Here is a 12,537-nt window from a genome sequence, read left to right as displayed (position 1 = left end):
AGATCAGAAACACTGTGTGTTGTATATGATGCGTGTTACACGGCTGTTCCTGAACTCTGGATAGAGCCCCAATGAAGCTACTAATTCCGGCTAATTGTACTTTTTTAAAATTTGGCTGCATGTATCTTAGCTAATGCAATAGTTACTTGTGTGGTGCTGGTGCTGGGTTTGGTAATAAAACTGAAAACTCTTTTTTTTTTTTAATTTTTAAAATTTATTTATTTATTTATTTTTTAGCCTTTTTATTTTCATTTCAAATACACACCCAATAGAATTTATTATTTATTTATTTATTTTTTAGCCTTTTTATTTTCATTTCAAATACACACCCAATAGAATTTATTTATTTTTTAGCCTTTTTATTTTCATTTCAAATACGCACCCAATAGAATTTATTTATTTATTTATTTATTTATTTTTTAGCCTTTTTATTTTCATTTCAAATACGCACCCAATAGAATTATTTATTTATTTATTTATTTATTTATTTTTTAGCCTTTTTATTTTCATTTCAAATACGCACCCAATAGATTTATTTATTTATTTATTTATTTATTTTTTTATTTTTTAGCCTTTTTATTTTCATTTCAAATACGCACCCAATAGAATTATTTATTTATTTATTTATTTATTTATTTATTTATTTTTTAGCCTTTTTATTTTCGTTTCAAATACGCACCCAATAGATTTATTTATTTATTTATTTATTTATTTTTATTTTTTAGCCTTTTTATTTTCATTTCAAATACGCACCCAATAGAATTATTTATTTATTTATTTATTTATTTATTTATTTATTTTTTAGCCTTTTTATTTTCATTTCAAATACGTACCCAATAGAACTTTACCATTGACGTCCCAGGCATTTCGTTAACTTTACATCGGTCATCTCATTCAATTCCCAGAACGGTCCATGAGATGCGGGCATAATTTATTTCACTGAAGAAAAAGAAAAAAAAAAAAAAACAAACTGAGGTTTTTCAGAAAATCCCTAAAGGAAATTCCTTATTGTTAGTGGTGCAAACCGGCCAATTCAGAATTGAGGCCTTTGTCTCGGAAATACTTCGTAGATTTCGTGATATTAAGATGCTGTCTTCATGTATTCTGAAAATATGTGTTGTTGAACCAAGCAAGGTGTCAAGGTTGCACCGGTTACTGGTGTCTGCGGAGGACTTTCCCGCCAGCCCCGTCGGGGCCCGCTACCGGGTCTCCGCACACCTGGCGGGGATGCTGGCCGCGCGTCCGGCGCTGGAGTGCGTCTCCACTGGCCGCTGGGCACCTGGCCCCCGAGGCCCCCATGGCCGCCCGGCCCTGCAGGTGGGCACACGGGCGTCCCCGCGCCGCGGTCAAGGCCGCCGCTGAGCCCCGCAGGACGTCAGGAGCCCCGAGTGTGGGGCGCCGGTGTGTCGGGGGGTGGGCGGGGGGGAGAGCCAAGGCCAGCGCAGCCCGCGGCGCTGGAGCAGGCCGCCTGCACGCCGTCCGCCCGCACAGGTGCCGCGGCAGCGGGGCTGCTGGCCCGGGGAGGGGGCGCGGCGCCCCGGGCGCCCCGGCTGCGGGCTCGGCCGCGCAGCGGAACCAAAGGCCGGCGCTCGCGCGGGGCCGCGGCGGACCCGCCCCCCGGTGCGGTCCGTCCGCGCGCGGGTCCCCCAGGCCCGGCCTCGACGTGCGGCCGCGGGCCCCAGCTCCCGCCCCGCCAGCCCGCTCCGCGCCGCAGGTGAGGGGGCCCGGCCCCGCCGCAGCCCCGCCCGCGGCCCGCCGCCGCCCGCCGGAGCCCGCCGGAGCCCGCCGCGCCCTCGGGGCCTCGGGGAGGCGGAGGACCGCCCGCCGGCAGGCCCCGCCCCCACCCGGGCGCCCGCCCCTGCCCCCGCCGCCGCCGCCGCCGCCGCCGCCGCCGCCGCGCGCTGTCCTCGAGGGCGGGAGCGGGGAGCCCGGCGCGGCGCAGGCCCCGGGTCACAGCCGCTGTCCCTCCGTGGGCGCCCGGCCCCGGCCCCGGCCCTCCGTGCGCCCGCGCGGCCCCGCGGGGGGGAGGGGGGAGGGGGAGCGCCGGGCGGCCCAGCGGGCGGCGGGGAGCAGGGGGGAGGGGAGGGGAGCAGGGGGGAGGGGAGGGGGGGAGGGGCTTCCCGGCGTCCCGCGGCCCCTGCGGAGCTTCTCCTGGGAGCGCCCCTCCCCCTCCCAACCCCGGGCCCGCACCTGGGAGCCCCCCCTACCCCTCCCCCCCATCCCAGGCACGCACGTGGGAGCGCCCCTCCCCCTCCCAATCCCGGGCCCGCACCTGGGAGCCCCCCCTACCCCTCCCCCCCATCCCAGGCACGCACGTGGGAGCGCCCCTCCCCCTCCCAACCCCGGGCCCGCACCTGGGAGCCCCCCCCACCCCTCCCCCCCATCCCAGGCACGCACGTGGGATCGCCCCTCCCCCTCCCAATCCCGGGCCCGCACCTGGGAGCCCCCCCACCCCTCCCCCCCACCCCAGGCCCGCACCTGGGAGCACCCCCTACCCCCTCCTGCAGACTGAGCCTGGGCCTGTCCGGGATCCTTGACCGCGTGGGGCGCGGGGCACCGCGTGGGGCCCGGCCGCAGCTCTCCGCCTCCCCTAGTTGGCGAGCTCCCCAGCAAACGGCCCGCGAGAGGCTGCGAGCGCGCGGCACGTGGATCCAGGGTCGCGGCCACCCTGCTGGGCCTCGAACCCGGAACCCGCTGGAGCAAATAGAGAAGTTGAATGCGGAAGGAAAGACTTAAATGCAACAGCTTTTTTTTTTTTTTTTTTTTGATCTGTTCTACTTGCTTTCCCCTATGCAGTTCTGATTCCTGTATAGGGGGATCCCTCTCTCCCCGGTGCACAGGTACATACATGCAGATACCTCTCGTGTATTTGAGGATCTGTACACCTCGGGACGTGCAGTGCGGACTGCGTGGCTATTCCCGAGTCGGCTCTGCAGGCCTGTGTAGGGCCTGCCCCTCCGTTACACTATTTCCAGGCAAGAGGATGTTGGCTCTTTGCGGAAAAAGAATGTAATTCGTGAGCTGCTGCGAATATGCAGTCAAGGTGGTTAAAGTTCCGTTGGGTGACTTGGGTGCACTCAGCAGAGCAGCAGCCTTGTTGGCGGCACAGAGGCTCAGATGCCAGGCTCTGCGGACAGAAGGCCCGCCTTACAGATCTACCCTCCGACGCCCCAGGGATGTGCCCTGTCGGCCAATCACTTCTGTTTTCCTCATCTGAATATAGAAATAACCACACTACCTACCTCTGACAGTGGTGGTTAGGACTGAAGGAGTTGAGAGGTATTTAGTAAGTGCCTGGGAAAGCTTAGCTTTTATTATTATTTTATTATTCACTGGTTTTTAATATATTCGTGAAAAATGTCAGAAAACACAGTCAGAGGGTAGTTGGGTTTACTTTGTGTAAGCTTTCTGAAAAACGCAGGGCATAATTAAAAATTTGGCTAATTTGTCACTGATGAACATCTAATACGTTACTTCAAAACACTTATTTCCAGGCTTTTTTTTTTTTTTTTTTTTCCTATATTTTTCCTGTGTCACATTTGTTACATAGTTCTGTGGACTATGTCTTAGATAAAGTTGGCCTATCCTTAAGGCAACGTCTTGTTGATATTAAATTTATAAAATATGAATATTCCTTTTCTAGTCATTACATGTGATCAGCTTTTCAACATTATTTTTCATTTCTATTGCAAAAGGAAAGGAAGGCATATTTAAGCAGGATGTTTATGTTTCTTTTTCTTGGTAAGGGAGATATTTATGTTTCTTGAAAGATTTTGAGAGTGGTTTTTGGTAGGGTCAGTCAGGCAGGTGAAATTTCCTAAAGTAAATTTTTGTTTGTTTGTTTGTTTGTTTTAAATTCATAAGAGAGAGGCAGAGACACAGGCAGAGGGAGAAGCAGGCTCCATGCAGGGAGCCCGACGATCCCCAGGACGCCATACCTTGAGCCAAAGGCGGATGCTCAACCTCTGAGCCACCCAGGCGTCCCCTAAATTAAGTTTCAATAAATATATGAATTCTATAGAATCTGGAGTTCATCCATCCATCCATTCATTCATTTTTCTTCCCCAGAAAACACTTCTCAAACACCTAGTGTGTATCTGCTTTTGTGTATATAAAGGTGTGGGTCTTATTCTTAAATAACTCATCATAACTTAGAAGGAAAGAAGCAGAGTGTTAAGTTGGTATATACTGCCGTAGTATTAAAAACGTGGCTTACAACCTAATGTATAAAAAGCATAATGTTTCCAAAAGGGTTTCTGTTAATATATTTCATGAATACTTTTTCCTCTGCACCTGAAAGAGTTCCAGATTGCAGAATAAAAAGGAACAAGTGTGAGAAAGTTAAGGAATGTATTAATTATTTGCTTGTTTTTTGGGGAGCAGAGGACAGACAAAATAGCATGCCAAAGTATGTTCAGTTGAGTATTTATAAAGTTATAATTTAAATTGAAACATGCTTCACTAATGGAAGCCATGGTGAGATAATCTTGTCAGAGAATATCCATAACAAGTCTGCAAGATTTTCACAAGCTGATTTTTACCTTCATTTGTTTATGGATAAACATGCATATCTTTTTCCAAGGACAATTTTTCAAATAAAGTTAGACTGAAGATGAAGACTTAGCAATATGAGAAAAACAAATAGAAGAGCTCAAAATAAAAGACCACCTGCATCTGAAATAGGATAATATGCATAATCCGTGCAATCATTAGCCTTTTTAAAATTTAAATTCAATTAGTTAACCTATAGTGTATTGTTAATTTCAGAGGTGGAGTTCAGTGATTTCTCCGTTGTCTATGACACCCAGTGCTCATTATATGACATACCGTCCTTAATGCCCATCACCCAGTGACAGTATCCCCCACCTCCCTCCAGATAGCTTTTCAAATAAATAGTTCTAATGCACTGAATCTATTCTTTAAAGTTAGAAATGTATTTCAGAAAAATGATGACCCAATAATCAATTTTTACAGCCCTGATCATTAAAACGTCGATATCTTAGAGCTTAACAGGCCATATGTAAAAGTTATATAAAATTATGTATTTTAAAAATCCAACAATCATGATATTTTTATTTTTTTTTCCCCAGATTTGTTGACCTACAGAATGCTTCGATACCCGTATTTTTGTAGACTCTATAAAGAATTCCTTTCATGCTGGTGGGAATCTGGCATATTTAATTCAGGTGTCTGGCCAAAAAGAATACATGATACAGCACAAAGGTATAATGAGTGTGAAGCCCGGGAGCAAACAGATCAAACTGGAACTCAAGAGATGCACAGACCTCAGGATAGAGATAACGAAGCTGTGACTAAGTTACATATCCCAGTCATGGTGGATGAAGTTGTTCGTTGTTTGGCACCACAGAAAGGCCAGGTAAGTTGGTTAGTTTTTTTATTTTTTAACACTTTAAAATTGAGATGTTCACTTATCCTAATATTCACAATTTTAAAGTGTACAATTCACTGGTTTTTAATATATTCACAAGGTTTTACAATCATCACTATCTAACTCAGGAGCATTTCATAGGGATTCCTGTGTCTCTTAGTGTTCACTCTGCATTGACCCCCTTCCCCTTGCCCTGACAACTACGAGTCTGAGTCTGTTTTTTGTCTATATGGAGCTGCCTAATCTGGACATTTCTTATGAATACATTCATGTTATATGTGGCCTTTTGCACTCGCTCATTATTTAGCATGTTTTAAAGATTCATGAGAGTTGTAGCATTTGTCTGTAATTCATTTTTTTTTTTCTGAACCATTGCTTTTATGGATAATACACATGCTTTTTATTCATTCATCAATTGATGGCATTTGTGTTTCTGTTTTTTGGCTACTGTGAAGAATGCTATTATGAATATTCACGTGCACCTTTTTGTGTGGACATATATTTTCACTTCTCTTGGATATATACCTAGGAGTGGAATTGCTGGGTCATATGGTAACTATGCTTAACTTTTTGAAGATCTGTCATACTGTTTTCCAGAGTTGAATAGTTTTGTCAAGTAGCAGTTTTAAAAGAAAAAGAACGTGACATTGGCTGAGCAGTTTGGGTATGAAAACTGAGTTCCAGCATAGATCCTTGAGAATTTTGATATCTTTTCAAGAACAACTAGAGACTGAAGTTAAGGATCTGAATTCCTATTCCTTGTTTTAGACTTTTCAACTACTTTACTATCTGATTCAAAGTTCTTCAGAGAATCAGAACCAACAGGATGTGTATGTGTGTGTATACGTACGTGTGTATACACATACATATATGGGGAGGAGCAGAGATTGAATGATTGATTTCGAGGAATTGAATCTCAAAGAGGGTTGCTAATTCCAAAATGTGCACAGTAGGCTGGAAGGATGGAGACCGAGGTAGAAATTGCAGCTTAAGTCCAAAAAGAATCTGCTGGTAGTGTTCCTTCTTGTTCCAAGGAAGTCAGCCTTTGTTCTGTTAAGGCTTTTCGCCAATTGGATGGGGCCCACCCAAATTATGGAGGGTAATCAGCTTTACTCAGTATAGTAATTCAAATTTTATCTCATCTGAAAAAAAAAAACAAAAACAAACCTTCACGGAAAGGTGTGGTTTTCTTTAAAAAATTAAAAAAAAACTTTTTAGATATTATTTATTTATTCATGAGAGACACACAGAGGGAGAAGCAGGCTCCATGTAGGGAGCCCGATGTGGGACTTGATCCCAGGACCGGGGGGTCATGACCTGAGCCAAAGGCAAACGCTCAACCACTGAGTCACCCAGGCGTCCCTAAATTTTTTATTCCAGAATAATGTTTGACCAAATATCTGGTCACTGTGGCCCAGCAAAGTTTATATATCCAATTAACTATCATAGTTGCCTTGCATATTTACAAAAGGAAAAAAATATAATTATCATTGTAAATTTGTAGCAAATGTGTTTTTATAACTTAACACTGATACTTAGTGTATTGACTTTAGAAATATGGTCTCTTAGAAGGTACTACTAAATAAATAAAATAACTGAATCAGTTGTTTTCATTTTAAAAGTCACACTTCTTTTCCAGGATACAGTGTCTTAGTGGTTAAGATCAAAGATTCTTTTTTTTTTTTCTTTCTGAATATTTTCTTTAATATTTTTAAATATATCTGAAAGAGGGAGGGCTTTAGTGGCTTCAACAATTGAAAGAAATAAGTAGTATTTCTCATATTAAGAATTTACATAAAAGGTCAGCACAGGGCTAAAAATGATGCTATAATTTATTCTAGTTGAAGAATTATTCTGTTTACTAATTATTCTGTTTAGTATATATAAACTGTATATAAATTAATGAAATTTTAAAAATAGATTACAGTAAAATATACATACCAAGTGGGAAAATGGGAAATGATACTGATATCATATATCTTGAATAAACATTTGGCCTTTCTGATCCTTTTGATTCCACGTAAATAGTAGTTTAATGTATCAGTAATGTATAGGTCAACAAATTTAGTCAAATTAGTATAACTCAAATATATTCAAAAATAAGTCAAATTAAATGCAGTCAAATTAATGCTCTGGTAACAGAGAAATTAAAATAAAAATAAATCTCAGAGGCTTAAAGCAAAAAGAATTATTTTTCCACCATATTTGTTAAGCAGAATCAACGACTACCACCATAATGAACCTGCATTTATCAATAAGAGCCCAAATAATTTTTTCAATTTAGAATTAATTATAATTGTATTTCAGCTTTCTTATTTAGAAATAACAAAGTAGCCTGGCAGAGAGGACTAATTGCCGACCCATTGTCTATTGTACTTTCTCTTACTAAATGAGGTCTTGTTAGTATGTAGGCAACTGCCTACTCAGCTTCATTTCCCAGCTTCCTTTGCAGCTCATAGTGGCCCCAGGACATAGTTCTGGCCAGTGAGGTGTAAGCAAAAGTCCTTGCATGAACTTTAGGGAAAGAAGAGCAAAGATTCTATAATTGGACTGCCAAGGTTTGAATCAGTAACCTAACACACAGGTATATGCAGACACATACACACACACACACACAGCTTTTATTTTATTTTATTTTTTTGACTTTCTAAAGTTGGATCAGACAGTTTTCATGAACTTAGATCTGGGTTACATGTATAAGGTAGGCTGGAATGGCTGGATATTGCTCATGGAAAAGCCATCAGTGATGGTTTAGATTGTCTAGGTTGCTTCATCACAGAAATATTCATTTACCTTATCCTTAGGCAGTATATATATGTGTGTGTGTGTGTGTGTGTGTGTGTGTGTGTGTATATATATGTATATATATATAGTAAGCCCAGTCAGTATTCTTAAATTAATTATGTATGTAAAACATCTAGCTCAGTGCTGTCGTATAATAGAGACTCTAAAATATACACAAAAATGTCAATAAAATACTAAATTAAATAAACTTCATGACTTAATCAAAATGAAATTCTCTTCATTTTCTGTAAGATTCATAACACATGGATAGCAGTTAATACCCATACCTAAATGTGAGCCTTAAAAAAAAAAAACAACAGGAAATGTAAATACATATGATATAATTGAGGTATATATATGAGAGGGGAAGGGCAATTAGTAAAAAAAAAGTGGAACTGAATTCAGTGGTTTGAATTTGACCTCGGGAACCAGAAACTGAAGCTCATTGTATAAGTTTGCTGAACCCCTAGTAGCAAAAACTAAATATTTATTTTGTGCTAACCTTGAAGTAGAAAAACAGCCAAACAAAAACAAACCAGGTCCTACAAAATCCCCTATAAATCAGTATTGGATCTGTCTTTGTTCTAAAACCGAGTGGAATAAAATTAGATGATTCTACAACCTGACCTATCCAGATGTTTCAGTTTGTTCATGTTCTTGACAAATGTAATGTTGGTTTATTTTGGCATTTCCATTGTTCTGATTTGAGTTGGGTTTCCTAGTAACTTTTTATAGAAAGTTTAATTTTATGAATGTTATTTCTGAAAACTTTCATGTGAGGTACATTTAGAGACAATGTTATTTCTTACCTTTTCTGCTGTCTGGCAGACAGCTTTATTCACTACTCCCTTAATCTTCAAGTAATAAAAACTGGTGACAGTTCTTGGACAGGAAAGGTCTTCATTTCTTCCAGAATCCATTATTTGCTTCTTTTCTTCCTGAGCTTTTTCCCCAAAATTATTTTCCTTTGCAAACTATGAGTCATACACTCAATTGTATCAATCACCCACTTAATTACTGTTTTTCACATCACCTTCAATGGTGAATTTACAAATGAAACTTTTGATCATAACAAGAACTTTAAAAAAAATATCTAAATGTAGTTTTCAGTGAGCCCTTGGTCACTATAGTTATTTCTTTTTTTTTTTTTTAATATTTAAAAGTTGCTTACCAAAAGACAATAATTTTGGGAATTTCTTCTACATCATAACCAACTTGCTGTTTATCAATTTAGTTTTGTAAATATCTGTGAAATATTTACAAGTTTGGAATAAAATAAAATAAAAAATGTCTTATCTTCCTTTCCCTTCCTTCCAGAAAGAATTGGATAAGTTATAACTCTTTCTCTTAGCCCAGTTTCATGATTTCATAATCTGAATGAATAAGTTTTTGTAAGAACATTACTGGTTCTAAAAAATTTTTTTTTGCCTCTGGAAATGTTTTAGTATAGGCCACCGTGGTCAATTTTTCATTTACAATTTCTTGAAAACCAGATAGAAAGCATGACCCTGTCTAGTTGAAGATGAGCAGTTTGGAGGATGTGATACTTGGTATTCTTTGCCTAATACTAGTGCCAGTTTAGTTTGGTGCTTTGCGGTTTCTGTGAGTGATAGGTTATGATGGAGATGATGGGCAGCATTTAAGGATTAGTACCAGTAGCTGTATAATTTTGGGCGAGTAACTTACCATGACTGTGCCTCAGATTCCTCATCTGTCATGTGAGGAAATGTGACATACTTCATGATCACTGTGAAGATTAGATGAGTTCACATAGGCACATGCTTAGAATGATATCTTCCAAGTAGTATGAACTCAAGAAACATTAGCTGTTTTTATTATGGAGATAAGAAGGGTCAGGGTTGGTAGCAATGTAATTTAGGAGAAAAATGCCAAGAGACAGCAAAGGTAGAAATAAAAGTTCAGGAAAGGTGAAACCAACATGTCTGAAATTGAAAAAGTGGTATTTCCTTTGTACTTTGGGACTCTCCTCATCACCATCCCTCAGGTCCTGAGTCAAATTCCACTTTCTCAGAGAAGTTTTTTTTCTGAGCCTTCAAAGCAGGCAGGTCTCCCTGTTACATATACATGGAGTCATATACTTTTCTTTCATAGCATTAATAATTATTTATAAACTTTTAATGAGATTATTTGTTCAGTGGACATTTCACCTAGTAGACTGTCCTCCACGAAGTCCTGGACATGTTTTTCTTGTTTTCCAGTTTATTTCGTGTCTAGCAAAAGGCCTACAATGTGATGAGCTTGTTGTGATATTTAAGTGAATGAATAAAATTCAAAGTTAACTGGAGGACAGATGTGAGACACAAATAAAAGCAATGTCCCTTGGGTACTGGGGTCACTTCTTGGGCTCAGAACTTTTATATGATTCCAACCTCAGTGTGGTAGGACCACTCTGATGAAGGAGTTGGAGGAACCCGGTGAAGGAAAAATAGGAGGACTGAGAAAATGAGCTGATATCTAAAGTGACGCAAAATCAATGATGATAAATATCAGACTAAGGTTGTAAGGTTGGTTTTATGCATTTTCAAAATAATTATCTTCTCTATTTTGATATTTTAACTTTTAATATTAATTTCATAATTACTAGATTTGCTGAAGTTGTCATGGTACCGGATAGGATAATTTTCTATCTAAAAAAATTCATTATAGTCTGTATAATGGATTTTTCTCAAGATCAGTAGCAATATTTTACTGGAAAATCTGTAATCTTTGATGTAAACATCAGAGAGAAATCCTGAGACTATATGTTCTATCTCGTTAAATATTGAAGGCTGATTGGTCACAGAGAGGAGGGGTTTAATTTATTTCTCTTGACCTCAAATATTGAAAAAATTAGGAACTTTTCTAAGAGGTAGGACCAATGCCATAGCTCCTGCAGGGAGATTCTTTTTTCTTTTTTTTCTTTTTTTGGAAGAAAGAACTATTAAAATTTCAGATGGAATGGACTGTGTTAAGATACAGTATTTCCTCTAATTTTTTAAAAATATAAGTTTCTTTGAAATAGGTTTTTATTTTACATTACATTTTACCATTGTTGATTTGAAAAAAAAATGTTTCTGTCTTAAGAAACCATGTAGGTAGTATAGTGACCTTTGTATCAAAATACCTTCTGCAGTGTGATCTTCAGTGTTACACTGTTATATATTTAATATCTATTGTGAGAGTCAGGGTGAGGTGTAGATTTAAAAAAAAAAAAAAACAAAAACCTTGATTTATTTTGTTTTGTAGATTTTCATGATGTACATGTTGCTGTTATGGCCCACTTCAAACTACCAACCTAACATCACTGAATGTAGCGTTAGGGAAAACTATGAATAATTGGTGCTCTTTAGCTGATGTGAACAATGCCAGATATTACTCTCATGATGCCATAAGGTATCTGTGGATTATATAATGGCAAAAAATTTTGCCTTAAAATTCTGAAAATTGGTATAGTCTGTAGAGTTTCCCCTTAACTAATTTGATGTTTCCTAGTTAAGACCCGTTTTTTATGTTTCTCTGCCCTAGAACGTTTCATGGTGTACCCATAGAATACTGTTTTTTTTATACATTTTCTAATAACACAATTCTTTTTGCTCTCTCTAATAAACAATCCATCCCAAATATAAAACAGATAAAAACAGCATTGCGTAGTATAAATATATGTAATTTCTTGTTGTGAATTATGGAACAGAGGCATTTTGTTGAGGGAAAACTTTGAAGTCAACATCAGTGTCTTTTTTTTTTTTTTTTTTGATTCACACAGGTAAATTATAAAATGTAATAGTTCTTTTTAAAAACAGTTTTCTGATATCTCAACTTAATTTTTAATTAAATTAAGGTAGTAATAGTATCCTTTAATTAGATTAAAAGGATATATTAATATATTAATCAAAGGTTTAATAATTAAAGGTTTAAAGGAGACATAAAAGTTATAAATATTTATGTACCTGGTATTAGGCCATCAAAATATGGAAGTAACACCTGGCAGAATTGAAAGGAAACATTGTGCTATAATAATAATAGCTAGAGATTTTTAATAACCTGCTCACAATAGTCTCTAGAATAGCCAGAAAAAATATTAGTAAGGAAATAGAGGCCTTAAACAACCCAATAAAATCTAACAGATATATACTGAACAGTCTACCCAACAATAACATACACATCTGTCTCAAGTGCATGTGGGACATTTTCCAAGATAGACCATATGGTAACTGGAAAATTCATGAATTTGTGGAAATTAAACAGCATACTCCTAAATAACCAATAGATCAAAGAAGTTACAAGGGAAATTAGGAAGTACTTAGAAATGAAAAAAAAAAAAGACTTACTAAAACTTATGGGACAGCAAAATCTGTGCGTAGGGA

At 39.3% G+C, this 12,537-nt stretch overlaps 1 protein-coding gene across 9 annotated transcripts in view; it reads left to right on the top strand.

Annotated features, from left to right (window-relative positions):
• Window positions 1–1,294: 1,294 nt before the first annotated feature.
• Window positions 1,295–12,537, top strand: part of METTL15 (methyltransferase 15, mitochondrial 12S rRNA N4-cytidine) — a 326,516-nt gene continuing 315,273 nt past the window's right edge. For 7 of the 9 annotated variants that reach the window (XR_013361853.1, XR_013361855.1, XR_013361856.1 and 4 more), the window contains exons 1-2: window positions 1,615–1,714; window positions 5,091–5,377. Coding sequence is in view for 4 of the 9 variants with exons in the window: in XM_077866150.1 (XP_077722276.1) it covers window positions 5,108–5,377 (270 nt within the window). In the remaining 5 variants the exon portion in view is untranslated. Of the gene's footprint in view, window positions 1,318–1,614; window positions 1,715–3,051; window positions 3,280–5,090; window positions 5,378–12,537 lie in introns of those variants that run through there. The other 2 variants (XM_077866148.1, XM_077866147.1) reach the window with 2 other exon arrangements.

This window comes from Canis aureus, chromosome 23 (genome assembly GCF_053574225.1).
Source record: "Canis aureus isolate CA01 chromosome 23, VMU_Caureus_v.1.0, whole genome shotgun sequence".
Taxonomy (NCBI): Eukaryota; Metazoa; Chordata; class Mammalia; order Carnivora; family Canidae; genus Canis; species Canis aureus.
Note: the sequence above shows the minus strand (reverse complement) of the source record. Positions and strands in the feature narration are given on the sequence as shown.